Source organism: Triticum aestivum, chromosome 4D, assembly GCF_018294505.1.
Source record: "Triticum aestivum cultivar Chinese Spring chromosome 4D, IWGSC CS RefSeq v2.1, whole genome shotgun sequence".
Classification (NCBI taxonomy): Eukaryota; Viridiplantae; Streptophyta; class Magnoliopsida; order Poales; family Poaceae; genus Triticum; species Triticum aestivum.
Genome location: NC_057805.1, coordinates 505,801,755 through 505,817,089, shown reverse-complemented (window position 1 = coordinate 505,817,089; position 15,335 = coordinate 505,801,755). Strand labels below are relative to the sequence as shown.

Below are 15,335 nucleotides of genomic sequence, written 5' to 3'. Positions count from 1 at the left end.
AATAGCAAGTTGTCTTCTATAAAATAGAAGATACAGATGATAGAGGGTGCTAAGCACGTGACAACAATACCTGATAAATTTTCAGAATACCCCTTGCCCTTTACTCCGTATGCAAGACAAACCTTCAAACCTCTAAAAATTGGTAGGTATGAATTCAGAAAGCGCCCTGGAATTTCTGCAAAGTGAGGCTTTTTTGTCTATCGCTCCTTAAACAAATCTATAAAGGCAATCGCAAAGGAAAATTCATGAGCGGGGATCATAACAGTCAAGTAGGAATCTCATGGATGTGAATCCTCATCTTGGATTCATTTTTATTTTTCCTAGCCCAACGGCCATGTACGTGCATCTAGAAATTTCAGATTTTCAATCCTTTGGGAAATTTCAGAGTTATTTTCAATTCTCTATGAATATTTTAGAGAATTTCAATCATTCCTGAAATATGACAACGCATGGAGGAAGAGAGCGATGATGGGCCGCAAACATGAGTAGTGGACTTGACTTGATTGGACCCCATATGCGTCGGACGAGCATTTGTGGTTGCACTTGACTCGATTGGTATCGCGGGACTTGGTGACTTGAGATGGGAACGTTGATAAGATCCGCCATGTCGATAAGAATCCAAAAGTTACAAGTTTCAAGTAGCATGTCATCCTTAAGAGCAGAGCATTGGATGGATGCGTGTAAAGGGCAAGGTTCACTTTTTCACGCAAAGTTTTGCCCAATATGCATAACACTTCAATTTGTAGTGCTTGACATGGGCCCGTCGTATTAGGGACACACGAGACCCAACATAGCTTACATTTTCCTCATTTTCTAGCCTAAAAATAGTGGCCTCGGGTTAAAGCATTAACAAATGTCGTGCGGTAACTTCAAGAAGGGCATAGAATATGTCGATATTGCCTAGGCGGCTCGTTTAACGAGCATTCCAAGGTATTTTTGAGTGGATAATGCCTGCTCCATCCAGCCTTGCACCCATCCCCCAACTTGCTCTTTGAAGTAGTATTTGAAGGATCCATTCCTAGAATTTCCCACCACGTCATTCCAAGTTATTTCTTAGTTAAGAGATTCATTGAGCGCGTACAAAAGAAACTTTAATATCTTCTCTCACACTACTAGGACAACCATTGTAGAAATGTACATATAATTGATGTATCTCATTGGTATGGTACGGTGCCCGCAGGCGTCACAATTTGATTGAATGGTTTCAGATATCTCCTCCGCTCCCTCCAACTGTTCCTTCTAAAATAGAAAGTTGTCATCTAAAAAAGGTAAATTGCCATCTTTAAAATAATAGATACGGTGGATAGGGGGTGCTAAGCACGCCACAAACAATGCCCGATAAATTTTCAGAATTACACTTGCCCCTTACTCCCTATGCAAGACAAACCTAAAACAAATATGGTCGGTATGAATCCACAAAGCATATGTGGTTCCTGAAATTTTTGCAAAGCGAGGCTTTTTCGTCTACCATTTCTTGAACTATCTAACAAGGCAATCACAAAGGAAATTTGATTAGCGGGGGGCATAAGAGTCGAGTAGGAATCGCATGGACGTGCATCCTCGTCTTGGATTCATTTTAATTTTCCCAGTAGGATGGCCACGTATGTGCATCTAGAAATTTTACAGATATTCAATCCTTTGATAAATTTCAGAACGGAAGGACGAAGAGGACGGTGATCGGACACAAACATGAGTCGTGGACGTCACTTGATTGGACACATGTGTGACGGGTGGGTATTTGGGATTGTGTTTGCATCGATTGGTATCGTGGGACTAGTTAATGAACTTGATATGGCGGAGCCAATAAGGTTCGCCGTGTCGATAAGAATCCACAAGTTACAGGTGTCAAGTAACATGTTATCCTCAAGAGCAGAGCATTGGAATGGATGCGTGTAAAGGACAAGGTTCACTTTTTCATGCAAAGGTTTGTTCAATACGCGTGACACCTGAACTTGTAGTGCTTAACATGGGCCAGTCGTATTATGGACACACGAGACCCAACACGGTATTTGGGGTTGCGCTTTTCTCGATCGGTACCGTGGGACTAGTTAATGAACTTGACATGAGGGTGCCAATAAGATTCGCCGTGTTGATAAAAATCCACAAGTTACGGGTGTCAAGTAGCATGTTGTCCTCAAGAGCAGAGTATTGGATGGATGCGTGTAAAGGACAAGGTTCACTTTTTCACGCAAAGGTTTGTTCAATACGCGTATCACATTGGTACGGCACGGTGCCTCAGGCATCACAATTTCTGCAAAGCGAGACTTTTTCATCTAGCATTTCTTTAAAGGTGTGGTTAGGTTTCAGTCGACTCATATTTAACCAAGATTCAGTCAAGTAACATGACATGCAAGAAAGAAAAGAAAAAAAGAAAAAAAATTGCACGGATCTTAATGTAAAATCTCGTGGATATAGCATCGTCTAAGACTTAACGACTAAGATTTAGTAAGACTGCTTTTTTAACTACTCCCTTCGTAAAGACATATAAGAGCCTTATATTTTGTTTACAGAGGGCGTATGCATCAAGGCAAAATCACAAAAGAAAACTCGTGAACAACAGAACATAAGTCAAATAGGAATCGTGTGGATGGTCGTCCTCGTCTTGGATTCATTTGTATTTTTCCCAGCCCTAGTCAGACGGCCGTGTACGCGCGTCCTGAAATTTTAGCGCCATTTTCAATCCTTTTGGGAAATTTCAGAGTTTATCACCATGAAACAAGAATGAACATATTGCAAGAAATTCAGGACCTTGCAATGGCCTTTGGTACCCTCTTCTTTCCGAAAACAAATAGCTCACACACGTATTTCGAGGTTTAAGTCTGACCAACATGTTTAACCAACAAAGCTTGGATCATGCGCTACAAAAGAAAAACTATACCATATTTGAAAAGAAGTTTTCAATGATATAATTTGTATTATGCCACGCGACTCATGTACTATTATCGGTCAAATCGACGACCAAAATTCGATCACAAAATGCAAGTGGATCCTGAAAATGGAACATGGAGCATACGAAAAACAGTACAGATCCACCAACTTGGCACCAACCAAATGTTTCACAGGCAGGAAGCCAGCCAACAATCATATATCAACAGGTCAAAACCATCTCAGTTAAAAGCAGCAGCAGAGCAACTTGCACCACAACCAGACCAAAGAATATATGAGCCTTTTCGGCGAATCAGCTAAGGTGCATCACCATCATCATCATCTCTCCTAAACCTGGATAATTAATTAAGCTACACAGACAGGGCCCGCTGCTCGCGGAGCGGACTAATGTCCCCCACTATGTACACCGTCGCTCCTGCGAGGCGCCCTAGCAACAAAACAGGGGCAAGGTCGGTCGGTCGGTATTCTACACGGGGGCCGCCACATAAGGCGGCGGTTTCCACCCTCTTGTACACTGGAGAAGAGTTCGGTCCGGTGCGAGGACAGGTCGCCCTCGCTGCGCCGGCGTGGCTGTGCGTCAGCTGTCGTCGTCCAGAGACCCGATGTATGTCAGCTCCGCCCTCCGCACCCTGACCGCGCCCTTGAGCCAGCTGCACGCCTTCAGGTTGGAGTGGTCGGGGGCGATGCCGCTGGCGCTGTTGCTTCCTGATGATGTGGAGGGGCAGCTGGTGCCGTCCTCGAGCAAGGTCCAGGGGTCTACCTCCATCTCGGGGTCTTGGGGAGGCAACACCGCCTTGCTTCTGCTCGAGATGTTGGTGGGGACCCAACTGTGAGAAGTGCTTTTCTGTTGAGGACCTGATGTAGATGGAGTGCTCTGGAGTGGTGACAGTGCAGCCAAGGACAGCTGGGAAGGCTGGCATTGTATACTAGGGTGCCGAGCTGGTGGGAGAATCGGCATCGCCGCCTGGATCCTTCTCCTGATTGCTCCAGGCAACTCCATATGGTCCAGCGCAGACTGCAAAAGAAAGTTAGCATTACTGACAGTGGGGAAGTACAAAATGGCAGAGAAACACAATTCAGGAAGTGCATATCAACCACTTGTGGCATATGATGAAGGAAACGAGACATTATTATATATAGCACATGACGCAACAAGAAAGCATGTAACAGCGGTTATCGATTTAAACACTGAACTGACCTGCAAGGCGAGAGCCGCTTCATTATCAAATGCAGGGATATCTCGTGAGGCTCTGACGGTTGGCTTGGAAACTGGCTTCGACTTCATCCAACTTGGTTTGCAATTGCCAAGCAGCGCATGGAAAACACATAAAAGCCTCTCGAAAAGACTCTCGCTTGGGCGATCAAGCAGGACATCCATGGGAGGTTCCAGCAAAGAGTCCACTTCCCGTCTCGAGGCAATCAAACTGGCAGGAGGAAGGGGCGAATCTGCATCTTCATAGATTATGCGTGCCGCAAGCAGGCTTAGTATCGCAGGAGCAAGTGTATGCCTCATGCCCCTAGAGTTTTTAGTAAGAACATGAAAATACAAGATTAGTCATTAGTATAGGAAAAGAAACAGTCACAAGTTGCACTTGAGGGACAGCAATGCCCTAAAGTATCAAAAGAATAGAGATGTTTCACACTACCCAAGCATGCTAGTGATCTAGTACATGAAATACACGTCACACTAAGAATTTAAAACTAAGCAATGATGTTTTTTAATAGAGATGTTGATCATTTGAAAAACTAATATCAGGAAAATCTCCAAGCAAAATTAACTTCAAACAAAACTATACTGTTTTTCAATACTCACCTATCTGCCAGGATTACTTGAAGCAGCCTGATGATAAATTGGAGGCGCAGCCACACTATTGCCTGCAGAGCAGATGCTGAAGGAGGAGTTGGATCATTACCAACCGTGACTCGCCTGCCAATATTTGGACTTCCACCTCGAATTCCTTTTCGACCACTGGATTTGTTCGATGAAACATCATTTCCTGAAGGAACTAAACCAACATGTTTGGCACCATTTCGTGATATTGCTTTGATGTGTTCACTGACAGTTCCCATCTGTTTGATCAATTCACCAGCAAATATACTGCGAAATTCAGGCGAACTCCTGTCGATGCATGGCAACATTAATTCAGCAAAGGCCTTCTCAGTTACATATTTATTTATATTAGATCTGGTGGCTTCAACGCTTCTATCGACATTATTTGGGGTACTTTTGCTTGGCCTTTTGGCATCGGCAGGGTCATCCACAACTTCTCCTTCCTCGATCGGAGCGGCTTCCAGTTTCCTCTTGGCACTTCTGTTAGCCATTACATCAGTGAGCAAGCTGGACCATCCCCATGGTTTCCAAACCTGTGCCTTTATTGGAACACCTCTTCGTGTAGCAATAGTAAGAAGCTGCTGTCTTGTGGACTTGCGTCCCAGAACAGCATCTTGCCCTTGAAGGATCCATTTGACATCCACGACAAGTGACTCCTGTAGCTTCCCAAGAAGGTGGACAACTTCAGAATAGAGAGGAGCAGCATCAGGTCTGGCAACTAATCTCGACAGGATGATTTCAGTAAACCCTTTCTCGCTTTCAGATAGTGTAAAGCTCTCGGAATTAGGGGACAGCTTCCGAAGCCCGTCTGCAAGTGTCATCAGTATCGGCATCGGTATCTTACTTTTTTCAGCTTTGTCAAGTTTCTCTGCAAGAGCCTGTTCATCTAAAAGAAGTCTCAACTCAACCCATTGCCAATGGAACTTTGCAGGTTGGAGGGTATCTAGGGACTGAACAAGCCTCTCCGAGAGGAGTTTTAACTCATTCTCTTTTGCCTCACCAGGTTCAGAACCATCCACCTGAATAACTGCTGGTGTTTTACAATCAACAAGGGCGTTCAGAAAAAGACGGCCACGGAGAGGCATAAATAGCTGCCTCACATTCTTGTCGGAGCAATGTGTTTCAAGCATTGCAGCAAACTCCGAATCACCAACATCAGCAGCCAGAAGATCATACAGCTGATGTGTATTACGAAAGCAAATATCTCGAAAAGGTTGATGCCTAGTGATGTCATTTATTGCATTTGCAATAGACTGGTAAACTTGCATGTCTTCTCGGCTAAGGATATACTGCCTCCAACGTACTATTGCAAAAATTGAATAGGCTGGAGGAAATACCACACTCAAAGGAAGCTTCTGCTGCAACCTCGAGAGTGCCAGAACATACGACTCACCAAGAATGTCTGCAATAAGCCCATCATAGACGGTTCTACAGTTTCCCAATAGAATCCTAAACCAGTGAACCAAAACCTCTATTGAATTATCCATCTTAAATGTTACAGCAGAACGGGACGCACCATTATTGCTAGGTCTCAAACCTCTTAGGACCTGCTGAATTTCCAAGCCATCTTTTACTTTCAGGACAGCAATCATCCGCTCAAGACTGACAGCTCCATGAACAACAGCACCCACAACAAGTGCAGAGATAGCAGCGGCTACTTTTCCAGCCCTCCCAACAAAGCCTTTCCCTGAGGTACTTAGAGGTTCATTTGTATGATTTCCATAGGCATCATGAGTCTCAGAAGATGGTTGAAACTGATTGCGCTGGACCTTAGGAGGAGCAAAAGCTGCTGTAACAGCTGAAGAAGCTTCAACAGCCAGAGCTACTTCAAAAACCCGACTGAAGCGGTCCCCAAGAGCTTCTTTCAGTAAGCAGAGAGAATTTATGTGGATGTGCAAAGTGTGCCGAACAAAGCTTAATGAATTACCAATAGAAGCAACTCCATGATAGTTACCCCCTGCAAAATCCAAATGTTTAGCTATGACATGCCCGGCATTCACAACAACTGCAGAAACGGCAGAAGCAACTGCTGAAGGGTCTCCATCTGGAGTTGCTCCTCCGTTTTGCCTGATACATTCTACTAAGCCCAAAACAGTGTCATGTGCAATTTGAAAACTGTCTTCCTTCTCAAAAGAGGGACTCTTGGGTGCTGCAGGAATTTTCTTTTCCTTCAAATTGCGTTGAATCTCTTCAGCTTGCCGCTGCACTATCTCCTTCATATTTGGAATAATTCTTGAACCCCTTCCGCTAAGCTTTTGACGGACTTGATCATCAATCTCTTCACCTCCTAAGACTCCCGAAGAGGAAACAAAATCACCATCAATCGACCGACCATTATCAAGATCAGCTAGCAGTCGCTGGTCACACGTGGTCCTAAAAATTTTCTCCCACCTAACCACGCTAGCCACATCCCTATATTTCCTCAAAAAATACCGGGTATAAGGAAAAGCTGCTGGTGCGGGATGCCTTGCAGTTCCTAACACAAAATTTCTGTTTGTTGAAGCATTGAGGACTTCAGGCAAAAGATCAGTTGCAAGAAGTATGTTCTCGTACCTGCAAGGATTACATAGTAGAGCCATCAGAGAAAATCAATATACAGTATATAGCTAAGTCGAAACATCAGTTCATCACATATGACTATCTCTCTCGCTACCCTCTCTAGTCAAGGAACTTTGTTTACGTTCAAAAACAAATCTTTAACTGAATAGTTGCTTCAAAAAGTTCATTCCCACTAATTCACATCTGTAAGCATAAAAAACACTGAGCACGTCTACATATAAAACCAGAAACATAAGTAACTCTTACTAAATTGTAGGGCATATCAGCACATAAAAACAAAACAGTGTCTACTTAATAGATAAATGGTGGTGGATATATGAGAACAGACTGCAGACATCACACAAGTATTGTTCATTTCTAGTAAACCTTCATGACATGGAACTTGATAAGGCAAAACACACATGAAATCACCACAATTTAGGCCACGTTTTCGTTTCACATAGATGCAGAAACAACAAAACAGAAGATGATACTATCATCTATACTAGTGACTAAAATTTCATTATCTTCTGACTAAAATTTCATTATCTTCTATTCCCATGTTGCCTGCTTCACGTTTACTTAAACTGAGACTAATGGAATCAACATTAGGAGAAACGTACCTAAGCAAGGATGAGAACACAAATGCCTCACCGACCTGACAAACTTGGTTATCTCTGTTCTTCATATGCGCCGCACTTCTCCCAACTTGACCAAGCGTACCCATTCCTCCACGAATTTTTGCTAGCAACCATACAAGGAACCTTGCAGCAGAGGCTAAATCACAGCATGTGTCCAGTATATAGAGAATTGACATCAGTTCTTCATCTCCTAGCCTCCATTTGGGCACAGTTTTGTCATCAGGCTGAGAGGAAAATGAGCTTATGGAATTGCTAGCTTTGCAAGCTGTCGTTTCATTTCCTTCAACAAGTTGCCTTACTGATTTCAACAACCACACAGAAATGGAGCGCCTTTCAAGCAATCTAAGTTTCTTCAATGACTTCCCAACTTCAGCCAGATTTGTCATCCTCGTGTGATCAGCATCTTTGCCATTGTCACCATCAGTGCTAGGTTTATGGTGAGGACAGCTCAGCTTGCTCTCGCAAAGATGACTTGTAGATGCCTCCCCCTGACTGCCTTCAATTTTAGCAGTCGCAAGCTGTGCCAGATTCTGTGTTTTGCGAACCACTTTTGCTCTACCTCTAGAAGTTTGCTTAATAGACTTCAGTGCAGGTTCAGCCTTAAAAGATTCTTGTAGCTCTGTCCCTTTCCTCACCCACCAAACATCTTCCTCGTCTGATTGAATCAATGGGAAGAAAGGAGAGGTTCTCTCATCCAACTTTTGTCCATTAATCCTCATACAATCCTCACAGCCGTTTTTTGCTTCTCCGGTATCAACTTGTGTCAGTGTTGAAGTAGACGATCCTTGAAAGTTCATTTTAGTTTCATTTTGTTCTGATTCTGCCGAGTGGGGATATATAAAACACAACAGGCTCGACACCAGAACTTTCACATCTTCTACTTGTTCAGGCACACCGCCGTGATTAGTTCCTGATGGAATCCGGAGGTAGGAACTTGAAGTATACTCACCCCTGTTATTTGCATCAAATGACTGACCACTTGAAAGTTCAGAAAGCACAAGGCGTCGTTCACTGGAATATGTTGACATCACCTCATGCAATTGTTGCTCTTCAGCAACTACATCTTCCTCGAGAATATCAAATAAAGACGACCCAGGAAGCTGCTTTAAAATTCTGTGGTGCCTCCTTTTCCTTTCCATATCTAGCAGAGTACCATTCTTATCGGTTACTCCACTAATAATTAGCTGCCTTACATAAGCTTGAGGATAAAATACACCGCTGCGAATAAGCTCTATGATGAGAACATCCACACGTTTAAAACCTGCAGCACTGCTAACCTCATGTTGATCCAGCCAGCACACAATGATGTCATGCAATGGACCAGGACTTTCAAAGATATCCTTCCTTTCCTTCTTCTCCTCCTCATTTTTTCCATTACTTCTCAATCCAGAAGAATCACCCACTTTAGTTGCAGCCACTGAAGCATCATTCAGCGAAGAACCTTTACCGATATTATTCATTGCAATGCGACTGCTACTCTTAGACCGAGACAATTTATTCATCTCGGTCATTTTGTTTTTCAAGATAGACACTGCCAGATGTATCTGAGATAAATCTCTTCTTCCTGTAAATTTTACATTCTGACTGGGAGATGTACGGCAATCACGATAATCACATGTTGCCCATTCACAAAGAAAAAATATGGAACAGATTAGGGATAACTCAACAGTCCCAATCCACATTAGAGAAGACTGCAAGCAAGGACTGACTTCTTTAATCCACCTTTCTTCCATTAATGCATCAGATAGATCATTAAAGAGTGAAGAATACGCCATTGTCAAATTTCCTGTGACAAGAGCCTTGTCCAAAGCCTGTACCACTTTCGCTGCACCACGTGCATGAACATTAGGACTGGCAAGGGTCGCCAGATCAGATGCTCGTCTCTGAATTGAACAGACAGCATAACCGCAGGACAGATACCGGTACACATCCCGCCTCTTAGAACTAGACATTTCACCACCACCAGTTATCTTCAGCAAAGCACCTCTACCATATACATCAGGGGCCACAAATGAAGGAAGAGGAAAGCAGTCCAAAGAAACAAATGTATCTGGCACCGCAAGTACCATGTATCGCAGTAACTCAGCTATAACAGAAGAGATAGATGACCTTTTCGGATTATCAACAGCAGAAGCATCACTCAGACGTCTAACCAGAATTTCCACAAACATGCGCACATATGTTTGTGAGAGAGTGATGGTCTCAACCAAGCCAAGTACAATAGGCAAAAGAAGCTCCAAGGCCTCAACTGAATCTCTCTCCTGGTGGAGGGTAGAAGCAAATCATTAACGAGAAAAAACACTGTCAAGGGAACTGAAACATCATGGAATATGACAAATCACTCTTTCAATGCAACAAAAGTACCTGAAGTTGGTAACATAACCATTCAATAAGTACCGAGGGAACTAGCAATTCTTCTGTGAGATGCCATTGGACAAGACGAACCATATACCACCATTTGAAGTGCACCAAGGGCTCTTCAGTATCTCCACCAGCTGAGGGTGCTTCATGTTTCAATTTTACTTGAGTTGCTCCAGAAATAAGCCCTGCTGACGGCTGTTCTTTAAAAGACGGATGTGCCTCTTTTAGATTAAATTCGTCCAGAAGCTGTTGCAAATATTCAACAACATCCTTTGTCCACTGGTTAGATCGTTGATTATCAGAAGCACCAGTTGAGATACTGCTGGATGTTGGTCGAACCTGTGGCTACAGCAGGACTTTGTTACAATTATTATATAATATATGCCAGTTGGTAGGAAGCATGAGATGGCTCAAAAGAATTGCAAACCTGATTTAGGTATGTAACTTTCACAAACCATGTTGCCCTTAGTAATGGAACATTGCATCGAGTAAGAACATCAAAAAGTGATTTCCTACGATAACCATGAGGAACGTGCTCAGATAACAAACGCAGTCGCTTGTTTGGCTGGGCAAGGGCCTGCAGAGTAATGGCACACACAAACAAGAAAAATAAGTTAAACTAAGCATAGCCATGGCAGCAGCAATGTAACAAAAGTAAACTCGGTGCCAGTAAAAACCACAAATCAAGATTCGCATCCTATTAGCCTTCACACCCTTGCTAGATGCAAAATTTTATGAGATACAGCAAGGGAGATCTACAAAGATACCGCCTATGCCAAACAACATAATAATTGCCAAACGGTAATACAGGGTTGAAGTCAAAGCAACTCCGCAAAAGAAATACAGTTCATCATTAACTGGTATGCAAATACTGAACTAAAGAAAAACACCTAACCATCATGCAAAGATGAGTGAGATAAAGTTTTTGGTGAAATAGATAACAAATTGCAGAACTTCTGCCAGCGTCCTATTTAAAAGAAATTTTAATAACAAACAGAAGGTCATTTCAGCCAACCTCAGCCCATTTTCTGCGGGAGTCCTCATTACATGGTCTTTGCTCCGGATAAACTCCAGGTTTTATCAACAGTGATCCAGAAAGAGGAACTCCATAAACTTGGCCAGCCTATGAAAACAGGAAAAGTCACTGGTCTGTTTGACATATCAGAAGATAAGACATATCAAGTTTGACAGACATCCACATTGAAGCAAATTAGCCAAATCAAGAGCGATGACGCGATACCTTTCTCTTTTGAGCACGAGATTCATTAATAGCCCTTAACCGTTTCTTTAGTGCCTTCAGAAAACAATGGACAACAAAAGGTGTGAAGTGTAGCCATAGTCTCCACCCAATACATAAAACGGAAAAAGAGGGAAAGAAAGAAATGTAACAAAGAAATGAAAGGTGTGCTTTTAAGGTTCCACGTGCTATCCATCAGCGAGAAAGGTTAGGAACTAGTAATTCCTAACAATCATATAATGCATCTACAATCCTCCCCTGAGCCCTTCACGTTGAAGTCACGTTCTTGAAACATTACAGATCAACAAGGTAAACTTAATAGAACCTCCGATTCAACTCAAATATAAAAGGAAGACAGCCCAGCCTTGCCTTCTGCATAACCAGCCAAGTTGAACCCCAAACCCTGACAGCGCTAGATGCTACCGTCTCCACACAGCACCCAAAGAGAACAGAAGCAAACAAGCCGTGACATCAAACATCAGAGTAAGGTTTTCAATGATTACATGTATCATGTATGCATGGATGATCAGCTAGTGCAAACAAGCATTTCATTATTGATGATAGAGATCAACTAGCCATTACACCATCCACAATAGCAATTTGTTTTTCAGGCTAGTGAACTACTCCCTCCGTTCCCAAATGTAAGTCTTTTTAGAGATTCCACTACAAACTACAAACGGATGTATATAGACATATTTTAGAGTGTAGATTCACTTATTTTGCTCTGTATGTAGTCCATAGTGGAATCTCTAAAAAGACTTATATTTAGGAACGGAGGGAGTAAAACAAACAGAAAACAGATGGGCAAAAGATAATTCCTGTTTTACAGTCAACCTATCATCAAATCATCTATGTATAAACTCGTACAGTACAGAAGGTAAATAAATCTGTAACACCCTGGTGCTGATTGGGTTACAGAAAGGTGAAACATAAATGGTTAGGACTGAAATCATATCATACAAAATTAAGCAGTAATTAGTTATACATACTGGGAAAACAAGATACCCCCACGACCAAATTTTCTTACCTCCTTGCATTTTCCAACTATATCTGGCTTGCAGAAGTATGAGATATGACTGAGTACGATCTCTCTTGCTTCCTATCAAGCCCATCAAAGAAATAATAACAGTCAAGAATGATAGATATGTAGTAAATTTATAATTATGTCTAACTCTAAACCCATGACAATATTCAATAAGCAGGGGGGTGGCCCTAAATTAATGCATCGTACAAAGCTTTTATGCCCAAACGCACCTCTATTCCTTCAACAGTCTCCTTGTACCCAGACTGTACATATTCTTTGGTTAACGTCTCTTCAGGACAGTTTGGGGTTTGAGGATAGAAGTCAGGTGGTCCAAGCCTACAAAAGAGCCATATCGAAGAGGACTACTGAGTGAGACTAAGTGAAGTCATATCACAGGACAAAACAACTAGTATCTGTAGCCAAAAAGAGCAATGGAAATGTGTTCACATATGCAAACAATGAGTCAATGCTGAAACTGAGGGCAAAGAAAGTAACCAAAATACAACCACTGTGAGGCGGACAATAAATTAATAAGCCGCATACTCTGGCTCTTTCAGTGAAGTGCTTTTGGTTCAGAAGTTTATACATACTTGTTGTTAAGTGGTTCCCTGTCACACTTTAGCCTGTACGGAGCTAGCTGTTGTTGTCGCCTGAAAAACAGTAGTATTAGGAAACACAGGTCACAATTTACTACTGGCACAGGAAAATGCAAATGACAGATTTGGATAGTAGTGTCAACTTACTTCACCGGAAACATGGCAACGATTAATTGATTTTGCCACCAGCATACTGTTTTTCTAGTCATCAAGAACCCTACGTTCTACTACCTCCGTTCCAAAATATATGATAGGCTAAACTAGCCTACCAAAACATCATTTATTTTGGAACGGAGCTAGCCTACCAAAAACATCATATATTTTGGAACGTAGGTAGTGGTTATATTAGATACTGCGAATTTATGGTATAGGATAAAAGTGACGAAAGACTCCTTTTTAGGGGGAAAAGATGCATTTTTTATTCCTCGAGTAAAATTAGCTGTGAAGGTTGGGGGTTTATTTCACCCCAATGAAAAGCAAAAATCTCCATTTTGCAACAAACAGAGTCTGCAGTTCCTTTTTTGTTCCAACAATACAGATTGATGTATAATGTAATGCCATAGATAACCAATGATAAGGACCTGATGCTCCGCGAAACTGTGAAGTGTTATTCAGAAAATGAGCTAGCTAGTCCATCTTAAAGACAAGTGACGGTAAATATGATGGCTTAGCTTGCACTTGGTTCAATTAAAATAGCTTCGGCTGTACAATACTAGGTTGTGACAGAATAATAGTTCATATAAAGGGTAGCTATTCATTTCATTCCATACACTGAAAAATCCAAGTATAGCATACGGCGGGTTCATTATTGGAAGTTCGAGCGTGCACGTGGCGTAGTAACGGAAACGGAACACAGTAATGCCTCTAACGAAACGCCATTACTACGGCACCATACCTTCTAGCTTGCTGCGTAATTACTGATCCATGAGAGACTACTACCAACTAAATACAGACTAATTGGCGCGCCTCGGCTCGCTAACACTACGCTATTGTCGATACCGGTTTGATTAAGCAGCTAAATTTGCACGGGCAGAGCAGAACAGGGGCGTGTTAATACCTCGGGTTCAGGGGGTAATTGGGCGGAGCGTAGGGCGAGACATCGAGCCTGGAGCTGTCCCTGCCGCCGGCCGACGCCGGGCCGCCGCTAAACCCAGAGCTGTTGCTGTTGCCGGCGCCCGCGTACCTCTGCATCTCGCCCAGCGAGTCAGCAGCAGCATGCCGCTGCCGCCGCCGCGAACATGGGCCGGGTCCCCCGCGAAACCCTAGGGGCGGATCAGGGCGCCTCCCCGCCGATTCGGGCGGGATCCGCGCGCGCGCCGCCCGGATTCCCCGATCCCAGCCCCAAAGCTAGGGTTTTGGCGGCCGGAAGTCGGGAATCCGCGGGGAATTTTTGCGGAAAAAGGAAGAAAGGCGCCGCCTTCCGGCGCCGGAGGGGGAGCTAGGGTTTCCCAATCGGGCGGCCGGAACCCTAGGCGGGGTAGCGGCGCGGAGGGGAGGGGGGGAGCAGGAGCGAGCGCGGAGGGGGGGACGGGGCAGTGACGCGACGGCGATTGGTGCGGGGGGATTGGGCGATGTAGAGAGAGAAAGTGGGGGAGCCGGACGGAGTTTGACTCTTTTTTAAAGCTGCCTCCTTTCCTTCCTTCCTTCCTCCCTCGTTGCTTCCTTCCCCCTCCGATGGATTTTTCTCTCTCTAGGACTGGAGTCGATGGTCGGATGGGCTCTCTCTCTATCTCTACTACTGGTCACGCTCTCACTCTCTCTCTAGATTGTGACGACGATGATGGATGGAGAAATAGAGGGATCTGGTCTCGACAAGAGCCTTTGTCCTATATATGTATGCCCCCCTTGGTGGCATAAAGGTGAGAAACTGAATCTCTAATGTCCCAAAAATACATCATCTTTGCATCTTGGCAACAGTATGTGATGCTTAGATGCTTTAAGCTGTTTTTGGTAAAACTAAGAATATATGTATATGTGGTGGTGGAGCCAACCTTTTTTATGAGATGGGAAGCTCTTTCGGGGGAAAGTGGCGTGTGCGATGAGCAATAATGCTACACTTACGGATAGATTCTACAGATTACACTTTACGGATGGCTTGTGGCATCAGGTGGTTGGAAGGGAGAAGTTGTCGAAACGGACAGGCGGGACACGCGCCCTTGTCCTCCACCGGCCCGCCCGTCGAGGACACAACGCTTCTACTTTCCCTCTCATTCCCAAAAAC

At 43.6% G+C, this 15,335-nt stretch overlaps 1 protein-coding gene across 2 annotated transcripts; it reads right to left on the bottom strand.

The window, feature by feature from the left end:
- Positions 1-3,010: 3,010 nt before the first annotated feature.
- LOC123099099 (mediator of RNA polymerase II transcription subunit 12) lies at positions 3,011-14,813 on the bottom strand. 2 transcript variants are annotated; one of them, XM_044521238.1, is made up of 12 exons: positions 14,172-14,813; positions 13,109-13,168; positions 12,749-12,854; positions 12,522-12,593; positions 11,498-11,551; positions 11,273-11,380; positions 10,685-10,834; positions 10,261-10,602; positions 7,879-10,157; positions 4,700-7,270; positions 4,085-4,403; positions 3,011-3,901 (listed from the first exon to the last, which is right to left on the bottom strand). In XM_044521238.1, exons 1-12 carry the CDS (start codon positions 14,303-14,305, stop codon positions 3,464-3,466), a joined length of 6,633 nt encoding a protein of 2,210 aa, XP_044377173.1. In that variant the 5' UTR covers positions 14,306-14,813; the 3' UTR covers positions 3,011-3,463. The 2 variants fall into 2 exon arrangements, with proteins under 2 accessions (XP_044377173.1, XP_044377174.1); XM_044521239.1 differs by having other exon boundaries at positions 10,261-10,596; positions 14,172-14,810.
- Positions 14,814-15,335: the final 522 nt, after the last annotated feature.